General features: G+C 42.4%; 2 protein-coding genes across 8 annotated transcripts in view; both read right to left on the bottom strand.

Moving 5' to 3' along the window:
* Positions 1-17,108, bottom strand: part of LOC126065971 (long-chain-fatty-acid--CoA ligase 1-like) — a 348,612-nt gene that overhangs the window by 297,451 nt on the left and 34,053 nt on the right. The gene's annotated exons all lie outside the window — the stretch shown is intronic.
* LOC126065975 (long-chain-fatty-acid--CoA ligase 1-like) overlaps positions 1-17,108 on the bottom strand; it is a 63,879-nt gene that overhangs the window by 12,718 nt on the left and 34,053 nt on the right. For all 5 annotated transcript variants that reach the window (XR_007514972.1, XM_049866675.1, XM_049866674.1 and 2 more), the window contains exons 4-11: positions 14,986-15,050; positions 11,382-11,483; positions 10,035-10,134; positions 9,635-9,813; positions 6,197-6,229; positions 5,812-5,863; positions 5,223-5,296; positions 2,426-2,503 (exon numbers count right to left, since the gene is read on the bottom strand). Coding sequence is in view for 4 of the 5 variants with exons in the window: in XM_049866675.1 (XP_049722632.1) it covers positions 2,426-2,503; positions 5,223-5,296; positions 5,812-5,863; positions 6,197-6,229; positions 9,635-9,813; positions 10,035-10,134; positions 11,382-11,483; positions 14,986-15,050 (683 nt within the window). In the remaining variant the exon portion in view is untranslated. The remainder of the gene's footprint in view (positions 1-2,425; positions 2,504-5,222; positions 5,297-5,811; positions 5,864-6,196; positions 6,230-9,634; positions 9,814-10,034; positions 10,135-11,381; positions 11,484-14,985; positions 15,051-17,108) is intronic.

The following is a 17,108-nucleotide window of genomic DNA, read 5'->3' as shown; positions in this document are numbered from 1 at the left end:
ATGTATTGCACACGAGCCACACGTATTACACACAACACGTATTACACACAAGCCACACATATTACACACAACGCGTATTACACACAAGCCACACATATTACAAACGTGTATTACACACAAGCCACACGTATTACACACTCCACATGTATTCCACACAAACAACACATATTACACACAAGACCTCAGTTTTAGTATTTTAGAACAGTTTTCAGAAATCTTAAAGTTACTAAATATAGGTAATTTTTTTTCATTCTCAGGTCATTGTACAACATGGAAATTTGGTATTTCTATTGATCGTCCTAAAGATAAAGGGTTAATATGAAACTAGAATATGGTGTTTTTCGTGATGACGACAGAGGTTCTGCTATTTTAGCTTCATGATACATATCTTTTGGATGAATGATATGGTATTATATATTCTAGATATTTTTAATCTTCCAGGAATTTCAGGTCTAAGTTATTCTCAAAACAAAAACTTAACTACTTGCTTACAGGCAAAATTTACTAAAGCCTCATTTTCTTTTATTTGAATCTAACTAAAAATTCCTGAGAAGCCACTGAATATGTTGAAGTTGGCAGGACATCTACTACCAGAGTGGCCTGCCATTCAGCTCTACCCTGCTGCGTGGTTTTTTTCTTGCTTAATGCCAACTGTATGCTGGCAAGCCATGTGTGCTAACAAGTAGTCTTCCTAGTTTAAATTTAAATAAGAAAGAGTCAAACAATGATGTAACAGAAGTGCAAATGGTCTCAGGTTTGAAAGCAAAAACCAGGAGAAAGACACACCTTCAAAGCCACACTTAGGTACGTACAGTATGGTCCATTACCCACTCACTTGTGATCACTTTAGAAACTCACTAGCTCTCCTAGTATAAGAAACAGAAGTAACAGATGGAATGTGGGGTCTAATGGTCCTTTAGGGCTGAGTAAATCCTACCGGGCGGCAGTAATCAAAGGGCTGGTTCTCTGTTAGTTACTTTTCTGCCTCCAGTACACAGCATAGTGCCTGGCACATGGCTGGCACTCAAAAAAATATTTGTTCAATGAATGAATCATGCTCACTGTTTTTCCCATGACTACAGAACGCAAAATTGTCCAAGAAAACAAAGAAAAGGTTCTTAGTCAGTTTTTAAATTAGTCACATAACTGTGCCCAGGAAACCCAGGCAAAGGTCAGCTAAAGATTATCCCGGTTTCCCAAAGGCGCTTAGAATATTGTTGAAAAAATCGGCCATATAGCAATTGAAGGCCAGACTGTTTTCCAAAGCAGCTGTACCATTTTCCATTCCCACTAGCAGTGTATGAGGGCTCCAATTTATCTAGATCCTCACCAAAACTTAAAATTATCTTTTTTTTTTATTATAGTCATCCTAGTGCGTATGGAGCGGCATCTCATTGTATTTTGATTTGTATTGTAAACAAGCACAATCAACAATAGACACTTCTTACAGAAGCTTCACTAGGGCTTGTAGAGTCAGCAAAAATTCATTTTACAATTAATCTTTCTTGAATCATCTCTATATTAGCATCCTCCAAACGTCTGAGCTTCTAATCTTTTTTCTTTTTTTACATTTCACGTAAATGGAATCACACAATATGTGGTCTTTTGTGACGGGCTTCTTTCACTTAGCATAATGTTTGCAGGATTCATCCACGTTCTAGCATGAATCAGTACTTCCTTTTTATTATCAAATAATATTCCACTGCGGGGACACCCTACAATTTGTATCTACACCCTTCACCTGATGGACATTTGGGATGTTTCCATGTTTTGGTGTACGAGTGTCTCGGGACGTATGTTTTCATTTATCCTGGGTATAACCTAGGAGAAGAATGATTGGGCTATGTGGTAACTTTAAGTCTAATCATTTAAGCAACTGTCAGACTGTTTCCAAAACAGCTGCACCACTTTACATTCCCACCAGCGGTGTGTGAAGGTTCCAATTTCTCCACACCCTCACTAACACTTATAATAACCTGCCTTTTTGCTTCTAGCCATCTTAGTGGGTATGAAGTGGTATCTCGCTGCATTTTGATTTGTATTTTCTTGAAGGCTAATGACGCTGAACAGCTTTTCATGTGCTTATTAGCCATCTGTGTAACTTCTTGGGAGTAATGTTTCTTCAGATCCTTTGTCTATTTTTTAATTGGGCTATTTGTTGTTTCCATTATTGAGATGTAAAAATTCTTTTTATATTATGTATTTTCAGATATGATTTGAAAATATTTTCTCCCATCTTGTTGGACTGTCATTTCTCTTACTTGATGGTATGAACTTCTAAATTAAAAAATGGATCGTTAAAGTTCCAGAGCCCAGGCGCAGAAAAAAAAATTTTTTACACTCTCGTAAATAATTAGCACCATTTCTAAACTTGGGCTAAGTAAGGAATCACCTACGAAGACAACCATTTGCATATAACACTCACCTTCAACATCTGCTCATACATGTGTGCAAGTGGTAAAAACGAAATGTATGTGTCACTGGCACTCAAGGTGAGTACTGTCTGTAAAATACAACAACTTAGCAAAACACAAACAAGCAAGTAAAAGTAACAAAATTCAGTGCCTACCTCTACAACTGCCTCAAACATATGGGCCAGAGGCAAGAAAGAAATCAAAGTATCATCTGGGCAAGGAATGTATTCTGTAACCAAAGACACCAGCAAGGCAGAAAAGTGTTAAGATTTCTAGTAATTTTCCCATTTACCTCAACATTAAGGAGAAGCAGACTTTGCTTACGGTCTGCAATCATTTCTCAGCAATGAATGAAACGAAAAGTAATACTTGAATTATTCAAATAGAGTGAAGTATATGGGATCATTCCAAAAGACAAAGTAAATCTAATCAGGACCTTACTTAAAACGAGGAAAACTTTACTCCAAGTGTGATGTTAAGGGATTATGTGCTTTAATCATTAGTATTTCAGATTTACAGCGCCCACCACCCAGCATGCTCAATTCCACCTTAAGGCAAGAAATACAAGAGCCATTCCAACATAAGATAGCACTGGGGAAGAGGGAAAGGAGATAAGTTGGATAGCCAAGGGTCTTTCATTTATAGTATAAACACACCTAGAATATTTGAGTCTGATCGAAATTTTTACCTTAAAGCCCTACTTTGTTGCTATAGCTGCCAAGCTGGCCCCCAACTCCTGGTGACCCCACACACAACGGGATGGAATTGCCTGATCTATATGGTTTTCAATAGCTGATTTTCAGAAATAGACACTAGGCCTTCCTGGTCCGTTTTAGTCTAGAAGCTCTGCTGAAACCTGTTCTGCAGCACAGCAGCACCCAAACTCCCACTGATAGACGGGTAGTGGCTGCGTGGGAGGTACACTGGTCAGGAACGAAACCTGGGTGTCCCGTGTGGAAGGCAAGAATTCTACCACTGAATCACCGCTGACCCCATAAGGCCCAACTTCACCCTATGAAAAACATTCCAATTGGTTTAATGAAATCTCCGATGTGTACCAGGGGATTTGCTGTCCTATAAATGCTGATCGTGACGGGTCTGTATCCAGCCTAAGTTTAGATACTAGGTTTTCATCTCACAGCTCAGAATGGGCTTTACTTAGGGGCAGACATATGGAGTGTTTGCACGGAATGGTGTTCTCGTGTCCCCAGCATAAAGAATTTTGGCCAAAACAGGAGGCTGCCCAAACTTCAGACAAAGATTAGACTGGACTATAAAACTTAAAATAATACTCATGAAGAGCGTGCTTCTTAGTTCAAGGAGATACACGAGACTAAATGGGCAGCTCCTGTCTGGAGGCAGGATGGGAAGGCAGAAAAGGACAAGAGCTGGTTAAATGGACACAGGCAAACTGGGGTGGAAAGGGGGAGGAGAGTGCTGTCACATTACAGGGATTGCAACTAGGGTCACATAACAATACGTGTATAAATTTTTGTATGAGAAACTAGAACTGTAAACTTTCACCTAAAGCACACAAAAAAAACAAAAAACAGGGGGCTGCCAATAGCAGCTGCTGCCACACCAACCAGGAAATGAGGGAGCTGTCAAGTTGGTGCCACGGGTTCTTCTGAGCCACACCCTCCCCACCCCAAAGCTGGGCCATCCTTAATAGTAATGGGATAACAGATGAAAACACCAGTCCTGAACACACACAGCAGCTCTGGAGGTGTTCACTGTCAGTTGAACATGCCATAATCTTAATTTTATTCAAGTGTGGCCCCATTTGCCAACAGTTCTCAGACTCCAATTATCATACAAAGAGCACCTAACTCAACTTCCTGATTTAGTACAAAAAATAATATCTGTTGGCATGATTAGAAGTTTCATGAAGCTGAGGATACCCCTTGATGCTATAATTGATTTTTTTTTTTAAGTCCTGTAATCATTTGCCTCAAGAAGCCACCAGTGCGTTTTGAAGGCCTACTAGGAAATTAAAATTTCACTTTGGTAAGGTACCAAATGTTGATCTTTGTTTAGAAAGCATACACCAAAAAGGGTGTATGGAACTAAGAACGTGTGAATATAGTAAAATCGGTGGCAAGATGCCTAAAACATCAAAATTCTGCAGCCATAAAAGACGTCATTCTCCAAAACCATTAAGCATAGGCTCCCGCCACAAAAACTGGGGCTACCGAATCCTTCCGAGAGATTGCAAAACCAAAGTACAAAAAATGTGAAAAGGGCACGAAGGAAGGGCATTATACGGCTACATAAGTTTGAAATATACCTTTGGCTAGCAAACTTTAAGATTACAGGAAATTAATCAAAGTTCTAGGCTTTAATCCTTCTCGTAAAATGGAAGGCAAAATGACCAAATAACTAATAACTCAAAAAAACCCTCAGCAATATTGAACATTTCACAAAAGAAACCATTTTCCCAACACTGGAATAGTGGATGAAAGCACAAGAGAGTCATCTCCTGTCTGTCCTTCCCTGGAAACGCGTACAGAGCAGTCTCCAAATAAAGCTTCACAATATAAAACCATAGCAAGTTCTGTCAACCCACCTTAACCAGCACAAGCAGAGCTGGAGATTAGGTTCACAACAAAAATAATTGGAGAGAAGGTGATCTTTAAGACTCAGACATGTATTTTCAGATAGGATTCCAAATAAAACATGGACCTAACACTATACCAGCCGGGAACTCCAGCCAAAGTCTCACCAAAGATTTCCACTAGTCACCTTCCCACTTTCACCTGGAGGCCTAATGACAACCTACGAATATGAAGAAAGACAACAACAGGTTACCTCTGTTATCTTCACAAAAGCTGAGCAAACGCTAATTATATTTTGATGGGTGACCAGTGCTCCTTTGGGGTTGCCTGCAGAACACACACAAAGCAGAACAAAGTTAGAGTAAATGAAACTCCTTCCAGGAATAACAGTAATTGAGGAAGCTGAGGAACCATGTATGATGAGGGCCTCAAATGCCTCTAGGGCTAGGCATCCCCCATTGACAGCCACTTGCTGAGTAACACTACATTCCTGGGCAACCCGAAATCCTTTAAAATGAATCTTATTATCTTAAATAATCTTAATTGATGTGGACAAGTTTTAGAGGATGTATAGAGCAATAAGAGGGGAAAAATTAGGAATTTTATTACTGGAAACAACTGACAAGGCTTGTCCCCAGAAAATAGATGACTCTAATGTTTGAGGAACACACGGCATTCACAGACTCTCAGGGTGTCCTCTAGAGTAACAAAAGACAGCGCCTGGTTCACTTCAGTCTCTTCTGCTTTCAGTCCATCTACAGTTAGCTTATGAGTCATCCAAAAAGGGCGAGGAGTCTCAACTTCCAGAAACCACGCAGAAGCAATCTCATTTCAAAACTCACCTGTAGTTCCACTTGTGAAACAAATTACTGCAATGTCTTCAGGTGCTGGAGGCTGAGGCAGATGAGGAAAAAAAAAGTTGTTCTAAGTCAGAATAGAGGAGAAAACTAAAAGCCACGAAGTTGTTGTTGCCGCTGACCCCACGTGTACAGAGCAGAACTGCTCCCCGGGGTTTTCCAGGCTGTGGCCTTTAGGAAGCAGACCACCAGGCCCGTCTCCTGAAGCACCTCTGAGTGGGTCTGAACCACCCACCTTGTGGCTTAACCGCTTACCCCACCCCAGGACTCCACACCACACAGATTCATCCACGGTTTCTACTAGTCTCCAAAATGGACAGATACAGAAGACCACAGAGGGCTGTGAGAGGGTCTGACACGCTGTACTTACCTTGGGCTTCTGTCTGTTGGCTCTTCCCAGGTTCTTAATTAGAAAAAGAAAAAAAAATTCTTAAATGGAAATATTTTCTAAATGTAAAGAGTAAGGTCACATCAAGTCACGTAAGGTTGACTTTACTGTGAGGTTCACTCACAGCTGGTCCAAGGACAGCATAATTTTCAAATTAAAGAAACTAGAGCAATTTTACCTAACCCAAACCCAAGTATTTACCCGTTGTTCTAAGTAGCCACTTTCCAGATGTCTTCCTTCTTACATAAAACTATATAAATGGTACGAGGACTTGCGTTTGAAATAGGACTTATTCAAAAGACAGTAATCAAAGTCTTTTAAACTGTTTATCTGTCTCCACTCTCACTTCCTATTATGGTCTAATAACTAAGTCCTACTCTTAACTATAGCCAAAGATTTCTATCCACCGATTTAAAAAAACAGAAACACTCATGTCCAAGTAAACTAAGAGCTAAAGCGATGATAATTCTGCAAAAATTTTTTTCAAAATAATCTTTATCAGATCCAAAGTTCCACTTATCTGTTCAAAATTCTTACATAGCTTCTTGAGATCTCTAATACTTCAAAAACCTGATGTTAAAGAAAATAAGACAACAATCGTATGCAACTTGGCTTTAAACTCATTAAGAATAAACGTTATCCATGTTAGTACACTATTTGCAAAGACGGCTTCATAATCTGAAACATTCCTTACGTCTTAATCTAGAAAAAATATATAGCAATTGTAAAAAATGAGTTACTATTTTTAGGTTCAAAATGCAAAACTTTTACCTTCAAAAAGAACCATAAATAAACACTGAATTCTAGTTAATGAGAAGCATGCTGAAGTATTTAGGGGTGATGAAGTCTGGAGTTTACTTAAAATGCACCAATAAAATAAGATGGATTGATGAATGGGCAGAAGAAGGGAGAGATGGGTAAGTCACGAAACATACACATCAAAACGTTAACTGTCGCACTGAGGTAGTGGGCACGTGGCTGCTTACTGTAGGATTCTTTCAACTTATCTGTATGTTTGGGAAATTTTTCATAATCAAATATTGAGAAAAATAAAAAGTTCTACTTCTATTTTTGATCCGGAAAGAAATAAATGTTAATATAAACTTGATCACAAAATCAACTCTAATGTTCCTTTTGAATTCATCTGTTAAAAAGTTCTGGTTAAGAAATTAAAAATAACTAAACATGAATCATATTTAACTAGAAAATGTAAACACATGAATCATATTTAACAGAACAATGTCCTTTATGAAGACAGCATTAATATAAACTTTATATTATAATCTTTAATCATATTCCCATGTAAATAATTTTTTTAATCTTAAAATTACGTCTTTATTATACAGCAGTCAAAAATGACCAAAAAAATTCCTGTGTATGTCTTGGCAGGTAGGGAGGGTGGAAGGAAAAGAAGAGATTATATTACTGTCAAAAGGGGTTTCAAGTTAAAAAAAAAAAAAAAAGGTGGGAAAATGCTAAGTAAAAAGCCAGCTATTAACTCAAATTAACAATAAAACACTCCCATCTGCTCTTATGCAGCCATGGTCTATGACACTGTGGGGAACGGGGGTGGTTCTGACAGAACAAACAAGTCTCCTGTGACTAGGATCCCCAGGAAGTATGAATTGCTACAAATTCTTACTTGTAGCCTCAAATCTTTGTAGAAGGAGGAAAACTAAAAATACATTTTAAAGCTCTATTTACTGAACGATTTCAGAAAGAGATTGGCTTGCTATATGAAAACACATACTCTATTTGCCCTTTGATTCCCTATAATGTATACAAAAAAAGATCCTCCCCTTGACAGCTTCCTTGGATTGAACTCCAACCCAAGTTCGACTGGGGCATCAACTTCTTATATGATCTGACACAAGCAACCTATTTAAATACGGACCAGACTCATTTCCCTAGATTGGCTGCCTTTAAAGTTGTGATTAATGTGAATCTTCAGAAATTGAAAATAAAAACAATAAAATCAAACATCTACGTTGGAAGTCCACCAGGACTCTACCAAAAGCAATGTGGGAAAGAATAACGAGGCAGATCTCTATAGCTGGCTCTGTTCTAAAGACAAATGAGGGAGTGGGAGACACTGAAGTCTAAGGCGACACATACACTTGAACTTCCACCAAGTTCACATTTCCTGCGTTTATCAGCAGGACTGGTCAGCGCTTGTGGTACGATGGATTGCTTTTATATGGCCTTTCCCACCACGGCCCTGTAACTCCCACCCATTGGGCAGGACCATACAAATAATGTGACTGTGGCCCACCAAGAGGACTGGACAGCTGGCTGACAATGCAATTAAACTTCACGGCACTCATGTAGGGTGGGGCCGTGAAAATAAGGTCTATGGAACCGAAATGAAGGGACTGGTCAGTTTTGCCATCCCACTGGGCTTACAGTGAGCCATCCCAGGGGCAACAGAGGAGGATCTCACTGCCACCAAGGAAGAAGAGCCAGGAGCAGAGCGTGTCCTTTGGACCCAGGATCCCTGAGCTGAGAAGCTCCTGGAACCAGAAGACTGACAGAGCTCTAACACTGCAGCACAGAAACGGCAGAGGAGACGGTGCAGCGGGCCTCCCAGCCGACACAGCAAGAAAGCTGAGCACTTTCTGACAGGAGGATTGCTGGAGGAGCAGGGTGCCTTCGGACGCTTGGTGGAGCTAAGTTTGCCGATCCCATGGACCTAGAGCTGAGTGTCTTCAGGTGAGGCTTACTGCCAGAGTGGGGTGCCTCTAGGCACTCAGCAGCACAGCTAGAAGAGCTCTCTAACACTTGCCTAAGCAGGGCAGAGGCCTAGGGGCCAATGAGAGGCCTGCGGGCACAGCTGGGAGGAGGCTGTCCCGATTGAAGAACTGCACCCTTAGTTCTGTCCCTGAACCTGAATGGCAACCTGTTACTTCCCTAATAAAACCCCCCATAGTTGTGAGTATGGTCTGTGAGTTTTGTATGACCATTGCAACGAATTTTCAAACTCCGTACAGAAGTAGAGAGTGCCATGGGAGGGGGACGGTTGATGTCAGAATTGGTAAAAACTTGAAGCCATGTCTGACTTTCACCTCTCAGGCATCATCAGCCTTGGGCTGTTAATCTTGATTCTCCTTCCCCCTTGTGAAGTTAGAGGAGGTGAGACGCTATCCCCACGCCATTTTTACAGTTCTCTAGAATAAATATGTGAGCGCTGCAACTCACTTTATGAGTGTTTTCTCTCGGATGTGCTATATTGATTGGCACACGGGCATGCATGTGGAATCTGCTTTTCCAATAATGAGATAGAAAGTTCTACTCTACATCTTCTATGAGTTGCTACGACTACCAGCCAGAGTTGGGATTGCATGGCCTCACTGGATATCACATCTGAGCCAAGAAGCCCTCAAGGAGGCCCTTCAGAGACACAAGCTGGGCAGAACGACTCACCTGCAATGCCTTCATGCTGATGATTTCCACCCCACACTTGCTGCCGAGTTCCACCAGATCACTGCCGTAGGAGTCCATGAGAACTATGATTTTAAGGCCTGGTATTAACTTATTCTCTACACCATCTAATAAGTGTTTGGCCTTCTCTACCTTGTCAACAAAAACCAGAGAGAGTTCAGCTGTAAAAGAAGAAATTCAGGGAGGAATAAAGTTCTGGGATCCTGAAAGCTTGACTCTATAATATCCGGTATAAGATTATTTTAATTACTACATTCTTTGAATAAAATGGTAGATGTTCACTTAAATAAAAAAGCCCTGTCAGATCAAATACAAGCAAATATAAAGCCACTGAATCTATCCAAGAACTAGGCTTATGTCCAACCCAAGATCACAGACGTACCTTTGTTGACTATGTATGTGATCGCTTCTGATCCAAGGGTTTCATAAAGTGGAACCACCACCATGGAATAAGCAAAGCATCCCTGTTCAATAATCACCCACTAAACAGTAAAGGTCAGGGGGAGAAAACAAGATGTTACAATATAATCACTCCAAGGAGAACAATAATCTAGAAAGATTCAATGTGAAAACATTTGATATTGTGAAATAAACATTTCTGTAACTACTACTACACAGCAGGCACCATGAGGGATTCATAATGAGAACAAAACCCTTGTGCCCTTCTTAAAAAGAGATTGCAAGTTGCCTGAAGAATAGAGGCAAATATATGAAAAAAATCATCATACAGACAGTGACTGACTCAGATGGGACAGCCCATTAAGGGCCAAGGTGGATGCAGAAGGCTTCGTGGAGGAGGCAACTGAGCCTGCCCATTGCAAGAGAAGCAGGATTTGAACTTCTCTTCGGAAAGAAAGGTAAGAAGACTCCAACAGTGGGGGACTACTCCGTTCCAACAGAGGAAGGAAGGTCAGGGAGTACTATGATTGGGCTGACATGGATAGTTCCAGGTGGGACGCAGGGAGAGATGAGCCTGGAGAGGTAGGCCGGAGGAAGACTGTGGTCATGGAGGCATCTGGCTCTGGTCATCAGGCAGTGTGCAGCCACTGAATCTTTTCAGACAAAACAACGGCTGTAGAGTTTGAGAGACCTAAATCTGGGAGCAGTTTGCATATGGCCTGGAAACAGGAGAAGGTGGGCACATACTTGCCTAAGCGGAAAAACCTTTTTGGTAAAATATCCCCTGAAAAATGACGAAGGCAAGAAGGGATATAGTAACTGTTCACCCTGCCTCTAAATTCATCAGTCACATAGCGACTGATGTTCCTAAAAGGTGAATCTGGTGAGATCACTCTTTTAATTCCTCAGTGCACCCCATTACCTCTGGCTGTACTTCTCAAATGAAATCTTCTGCCGAACCCTAACACACAGCATAAATGAACGCACGGCTGCCGTGGGCAGGAGCACACTCACTTCCTTGGCCTGAATAGTTTTTTTCTTTTTTTTCCTGAAGCGGTTTTCAAGCTTCCAACATTGTGGTCAGGTCCCAGCTTAGTATTAGTAAGGGCACACGAGGAAGCCATGGCCTGGCTCTTACCTCTGTTTTCTGCCTCTTTTCCTGCCACTCCACACCCTACTCTATGCTTCAGTCCCATATGGACACAATGCTGTTTGATGAGAAGACGCCCTCGTTCCTGACATTGCTTCTGCCTCCTCACTCTTATTTCCTTTAAGGTTTGTATCTGAGAACTATCAAAGCCTCATACAGTAGGTGCCTAAGGGTTTGTACCTCAGGTCTGTTTTGAGCAAAGATGCCAATGAACTGATCTGGGGAGGCCCTGAAGCCCTTCTGGATAAGCGCCGAGCCCACACATTCTGACAATTCTGCAACCTAAAACAGGGAGGAAAAAAAAATCAGTAGCAGTTCAGGCCCCATCTTGAGTAACAAAGCTTCCTGCTGACTGACGGATGAGTCCAGTATTTCAGCTTGCAAGTGGTGCCGCACAGAGACAGCCGGAAGGAACATGCGGGTACGACTTTATTTACAATTTTTTGTTTTACAAAATAGGGTTTTGTGCACCAGAATTCACTATTAAGAACTGACCACAGGCTTCCTTCTGCAAAGCAATTTCATTCCAACAACTGTAGGCCACGGCTGTTTATGTCAGGGTTTCTTACATACTTCTTTTTTTTATTTCAGTTTTTTTTAAATTATAAAACAGGAACGGAAAACTTTTTTTTTCATTTTGGTATTTAAAAAGAGCAGCAAAGCAGCCAAAACATGTCATTTGGTATAAACACAAAAAAAGCAAGTTTTTTGAGAGACCTTAAAGAAATAAGAACAAGCTGCCATCGTTAGGTTCCACAATTCCATTCTTGAGAATGGTTTCTTAGAAAATAATTCAATCTTAGGACAGCAGGTTTTAAAAAGCCCTATGTACAAAAAATATATGTTTCAAAACCATCTACAACTGTAAAACTATGAGGAAAAAAGAGACCAATGGCTGGATAGTTCAGTAAATGATAGTAAATCTCTCAGAAAATGCTACATACCTAATAAATATTACAATTACGAAGACCACATCTAATTTAGCAGACCATCTGTAAAGATATTATGTAAAATAAGTATAAAAATGTATACTATCACTATCTCAACTAAGCAAAAATAGGTAGATACACAAAAATTAGAGCAATATACCCGCCCCTATCCTTTCCACACACCCATCCCAAATAAAGTATAATTTGTTAAAAGTCTTAAATGAGTTCTTTTCTTATTCGCAGTTGGTGAATTATCAAGGGTACATACATGCCCACACCCACAGGACACAAAGCCACACCCATGCCTGTCCTGGAATCCTGTTGGTCCGGCACACAGCACCAACCCAAGCCCCACCTGGAGCAACCACAACCGGCACTGGTGAGGTGGTGGCAAGAATAGCATTAACATGCTCATCACCTTCAGATTCCACGAGCTATTTCACAACTCTTGCTTACGCTTAAGGAATCATAACTTGTGAACTACCTGCAATTGTCTGCAAAGCTTATTAGGGTAATATGCACACATTTACGTATACAGAAAAAGGGTTCATGCCTTCCCTCAAGGGTTTATAGCCCCTAAAAAGGTCAGAATTACAGGTAGTCCCCGACTTACGAAGGGGTTCCAATCTGACGGCTCCTCCATCATAAGTCGGTTCTGACAAAAGTCAAATCCCTCTTTTTTTTTTTAGTTTTCATTATTATTGCCTTTCATTATCACTAGCTTTAAAAATCCAATTTTTATTTGTCTTTGGGGGTTGGAAACACTGCATTTGAGAATGATAACATCAGCAAACCACACGCTGCAACACTGTATGTAGTACATATTACTAACAATAAACCAAACCAAGCCCACTGCCTTCGAGTTGATTCCGACTCACAGTGGCCCTACAGGAGAGAGTAGGGCCGCCCCATAGGTTTCCAAGGAGCAGCTGGTGGATTCGAACTGCCGACCTTTTGGTTAAGCAGTCCTACCTCTTAACCACTATGCCACCGGGGCTCCATTACCACCAATAAGATGCACACACACAAAAAAAGACGGTCGTTAAGCGCAGTCCATGGTAACTCAAATACGTCCTAAGTTGGAGACTCCCTGTATTGGGCAGTGAAGAAAATGACTTGAATGTACGAGTCCTAAGCTGCCTTCAGTTAAGTCCAGTTTTATGTCTTTACCAACCCCCACTGCAGGTTTGATACATAGAAACGCCAAAGGTTTCAATCTGCCTTGAAAATGCAATTTGAAACGGACGTGTCTTCCCTCTCCCAGCCAACAAACGTAACAGAGGTGATCCAGAAAGCACCAGTAGCCTGTGAGGCCTCAGGGTCATCACGCAATGATCTATGCCCGACGTTTTCCATAGGAACTGTTTTCATACCATTTTTGAAAATGAGGGATCTTGGAAACTCTAGGGATGGGAATCAGCTATTTAGCTCTGGTCAAAAAAAGGCAAAATAAATCCCTCTGGTCACCTGAGATACAGTTCATTGCTCCTTCCACAGGCAAGGTTATGATATGCTACTTCACCTTGTCACTCTCTTGAAAGAGATTAAACACTACACAAAACGAGGCCTTCTGTATTTTGCTGACCGCCAACAGTTGTGTGCTGGGCGAGCCTACTCAGGGATGCCCAAGAAGAAAGACCTAGTGATCTACTTCCGAAAAACTGAAAACTCTGGAGGCCCAGTTCTGCTCGGACACACACGGGTCACCGTGAGTCAAGAGTCAACTACACAGCAACTGTGCTGTTTTTCCCCCCGATGAGGAGTGGGACCAAGAGGTGCTCTTCCACACATGGGACTCTGTGGCTTCCAGTGGACACTCCACCCCCAATACACCAAGTACTAAGAACATCTTTCACACAAAACCTGAAAGGAGGGAGTTAATTCATAGTCATGAATGCCCCAGGGTTACCTGCTCCTAGAGCCAGGAGAAGCAGGGGACTAGGGGCAGAAAGCCGTCTCCTGGACGGCTGGCTGGGAACAAAGGGCAGCCAGGCTGACCCTGGCCGCTGCTTCTGCGTGTCCTCAGGGTCCCGCTTGGACTGGGGAAAGCAGAGGCAAGCAGATTTGTTAGGATAGTGATAAAAATAAAAATAAAAACCAGTATCTTCCTGCTGTGCCACCAGTGATCCACGAGCTCCTATTTAAACCGCTACAGCAGTGAATCATTGGGGACTACAGAGTGACAAGAATAAAAACACCCAGCTCTGCACTCAGACAGCAACACAGACAGCAACACAGGTGTCTCCTCTGGACATCTATGCTGTTCCCTGAGCTGCCCCGGTTTTAAAATGTCACCCCAGTTTCAAGGTGGTCATCGACAGCTTTGAGCATTAGCACGACGAACCGGAAAAGCCCACAAGACGGCCACAGGCCTCGCTTCTGGTCCTGGTTCTGCCACTGGCCGGCTGTGACCTTGGCTGAGTCATAGCCCTTCCTGAGGCATGTTTTCCTTTTCTTCTATAACATGAGAGGGTTACTCTGGATTGAGCTTCTAGACTTTTCCAGCACCCCTCCGGGGAGAGGAGTAACCCTACTCCCAGGGGGTCTGCGAGAAGTTATCGGCCTCAAGCACCTGTCTAGAACTCTGTCTTACAATTCTATTCTAATTCCAGCGTATCCACGTCAGTTCTGAAAGAAAGTGCTCTGAGCCATCGGTTAAATCACTCAGCTAGTCCTTCCTAAATCTTTGTGTAAAGCTTCTCTCTATTTGGATGCTCCACATTGATCCCAAAGCTAGGCTAGTCCGGCACATATACTTTCTAGAAACCTTCCAGACCTAACATTCTAAGGCTCTAAGAACTAAGGTGTTCAAGCACTACAGCCTGCAAGTAATCCACACAAGCCAGAAAACTCACCTCCTTGTACGAAAGCCATTCATACGGTTGGTCTGGTTTCCGGGAGCCCAAACAAGGCCCATTATCTAAAAAAGAAAAAGCAATGAAAAAACAAAAGATGAGGTTTAACAGGTATAAATAATTCTAGGTTTTAATTTGCATTCCACCTCCTCCTCCAAAGAATCAGGTCCTCAGATTAGAAACAGGTCCAGACTGGAAATGCTCCCCCTCCGGTTTTCATCTGATGCTTTGTTTTCTTGTTTGTTTCTTAAACAGGGCAGCAGAATGGGGGCTGGGGCGGGGGGGAGAAGAAAAGGCAAATACAACTTGGACACTCGGTTTGTGAACTTCTCTTTAACACCCTATTGGTTCCGAAGGAGAAAGGTGGTGGTCTCCTGTAGAGACTTACAGCCATGGAAACCCTAAGAGGGTGCTGTAGTTCAAAGAGGAAAATGTAATTTTTACGTGCCCAAATTCTGATGATCAAAGGTATCAAGAATTGCCTGGAATCCTAATTGTATGGATGAAGCCTTGATTCCAGAGAAACAAAAATCAAGAAAAGATGCAAAATGAGGGGGGGTGGGGGGCATTTATGAAAGCAAAGGTTAAGAAACAGCACTCTCCCAGGATGTGTCCTGAATCAAATTAGGTCCTGAATCAGCAGGAAGAAACAGAAGTCACAGACTTAGTCACCCTGAGGACTAGCACATGGAGGCCCTGGGTGGCACCATCAGTTAAGCAGTCAACTACTAACTGAAAGGTTGGCGGTTCAAAACCACCAAAGGCACCTCAGGAGAAAGGCCTGGTGACGTACATCTGCAAGGTCCCAGGCTTGAGAACCCTAAGGAGCGGTTCTCCTCTGCACACATGGGGTCGCCACCAGTCGGAACCAACTGAACGGCAACCGGTTTTTGGTTTTAAGGACTGGCAGCACAGTAACAACGACAATCCCAAACCATTTCTATTTGGAATTCTCCAAGTGTCTTTCTACAGATTAACCCCAAACTAATGACGTTCACTCTGTACTCTGAGCACAGGCAGAGGGGCTGGTTGTTGAAGGGAAAGCTCTGTCCAGCTAAAAAATGGCTGCTGCGTTGAGCTGATCAGCGTTGACGACAGACGGGAACGTTCCTTAACCTGAGCTCCGTGTTGCCCTATTAAAACGTAACCTGCAAAACAGCACCTTCCATGGGGAAATCCGACGTGGGATGTGTGGTCATCTCCCATCTGACCAGGGTATCTGCATTTCTGTCTGGAGAGCCTAACACTTCCTGCTTCAGACCCCAGCTCTGAGTGTTAGTTAGGTGATCTGACCCAGCTGGGGGCTAGGGGAAGTGGGAAGAAAAGCAGAGAATGGTTCCATCTAGGGCCCTGGCCAGCCTGGCCCCCTGACACAGTCAGGCCCTAGAGAAGTGTAAAGTATGTGTAGATTCAACAACCAGTTATGAAGCCGGGAGAACCAGGCCTGTCCAACCCCCTTCTCCCCACACGGCCTTCTCTGCTAATTCTACAGCAGTTCCAACAAAAACAGAAGGCAGCGCCAGGCGGGCTTCATTTGCAGACCCTGGTCCATTTACAGGGCCTGTAACAAAGACAGGGCTGCACATGACAAATTCCATCAGATGTTGTTTACAGAGAAGAAAAAAAATACTCTAGTCATATGCAATTATACACTTTTATTCCTCAAGAACAGAGATGGCAAACTACAGCCAGGGGCTAAACCAGGCTTCCACCTGTTTCTGTAAATACCGTTTTACTGGAACACAGCCACACTCACCTGTTCACCTGAGGCTGCAGTGGAGTAGTCGTAAGAGATCGTATGGCCCACAAACCCTACAGTATTTACCATCTGGCTCTTCACAGAAAAGGTTTGCTGACTCCTGCACTAAATGGTGGTAATTAACCCCTAGATTCACTTGGGAAACTTAAAAACACTATACTTAGGCCCTACTAACAGACATTCGGATGTAACTGGACACGGATGGGGTCTAGGCCTTCGTGTTCTTAAAAAGATTCCCCAGTAACACTCATGAGCGGCTAAGGTAGAGAACCACTGATAACGAGGGAACTCAATCCTTACAAATGGCTTCCTAGGTATGGTTTAAAAACTCAGCTGGGTTCTCCCACCATTCAACAAACTTCTG

Source organism: Elephas maximus, chromosome 22 (assembly GCF_024166365.1).
Source record: "Elephas maximus indicus isolate mEleMax1 chromosome 22, mEleMax1 primary haplotype, whole genome shotgun sequence".
Classification (NCBI taxonomy): domain Eukaryota; kingdom Metazoa; phylum Chordata; class Mammalia; order Proboscidea; family Elephantidae; genus Elephas; species Elephas maximus.
The sequence above is the reverse complement of the archived record's forward strand: the minus strand, read 5'-3'. Positions and strand labels throughout refer to the sequence as shown.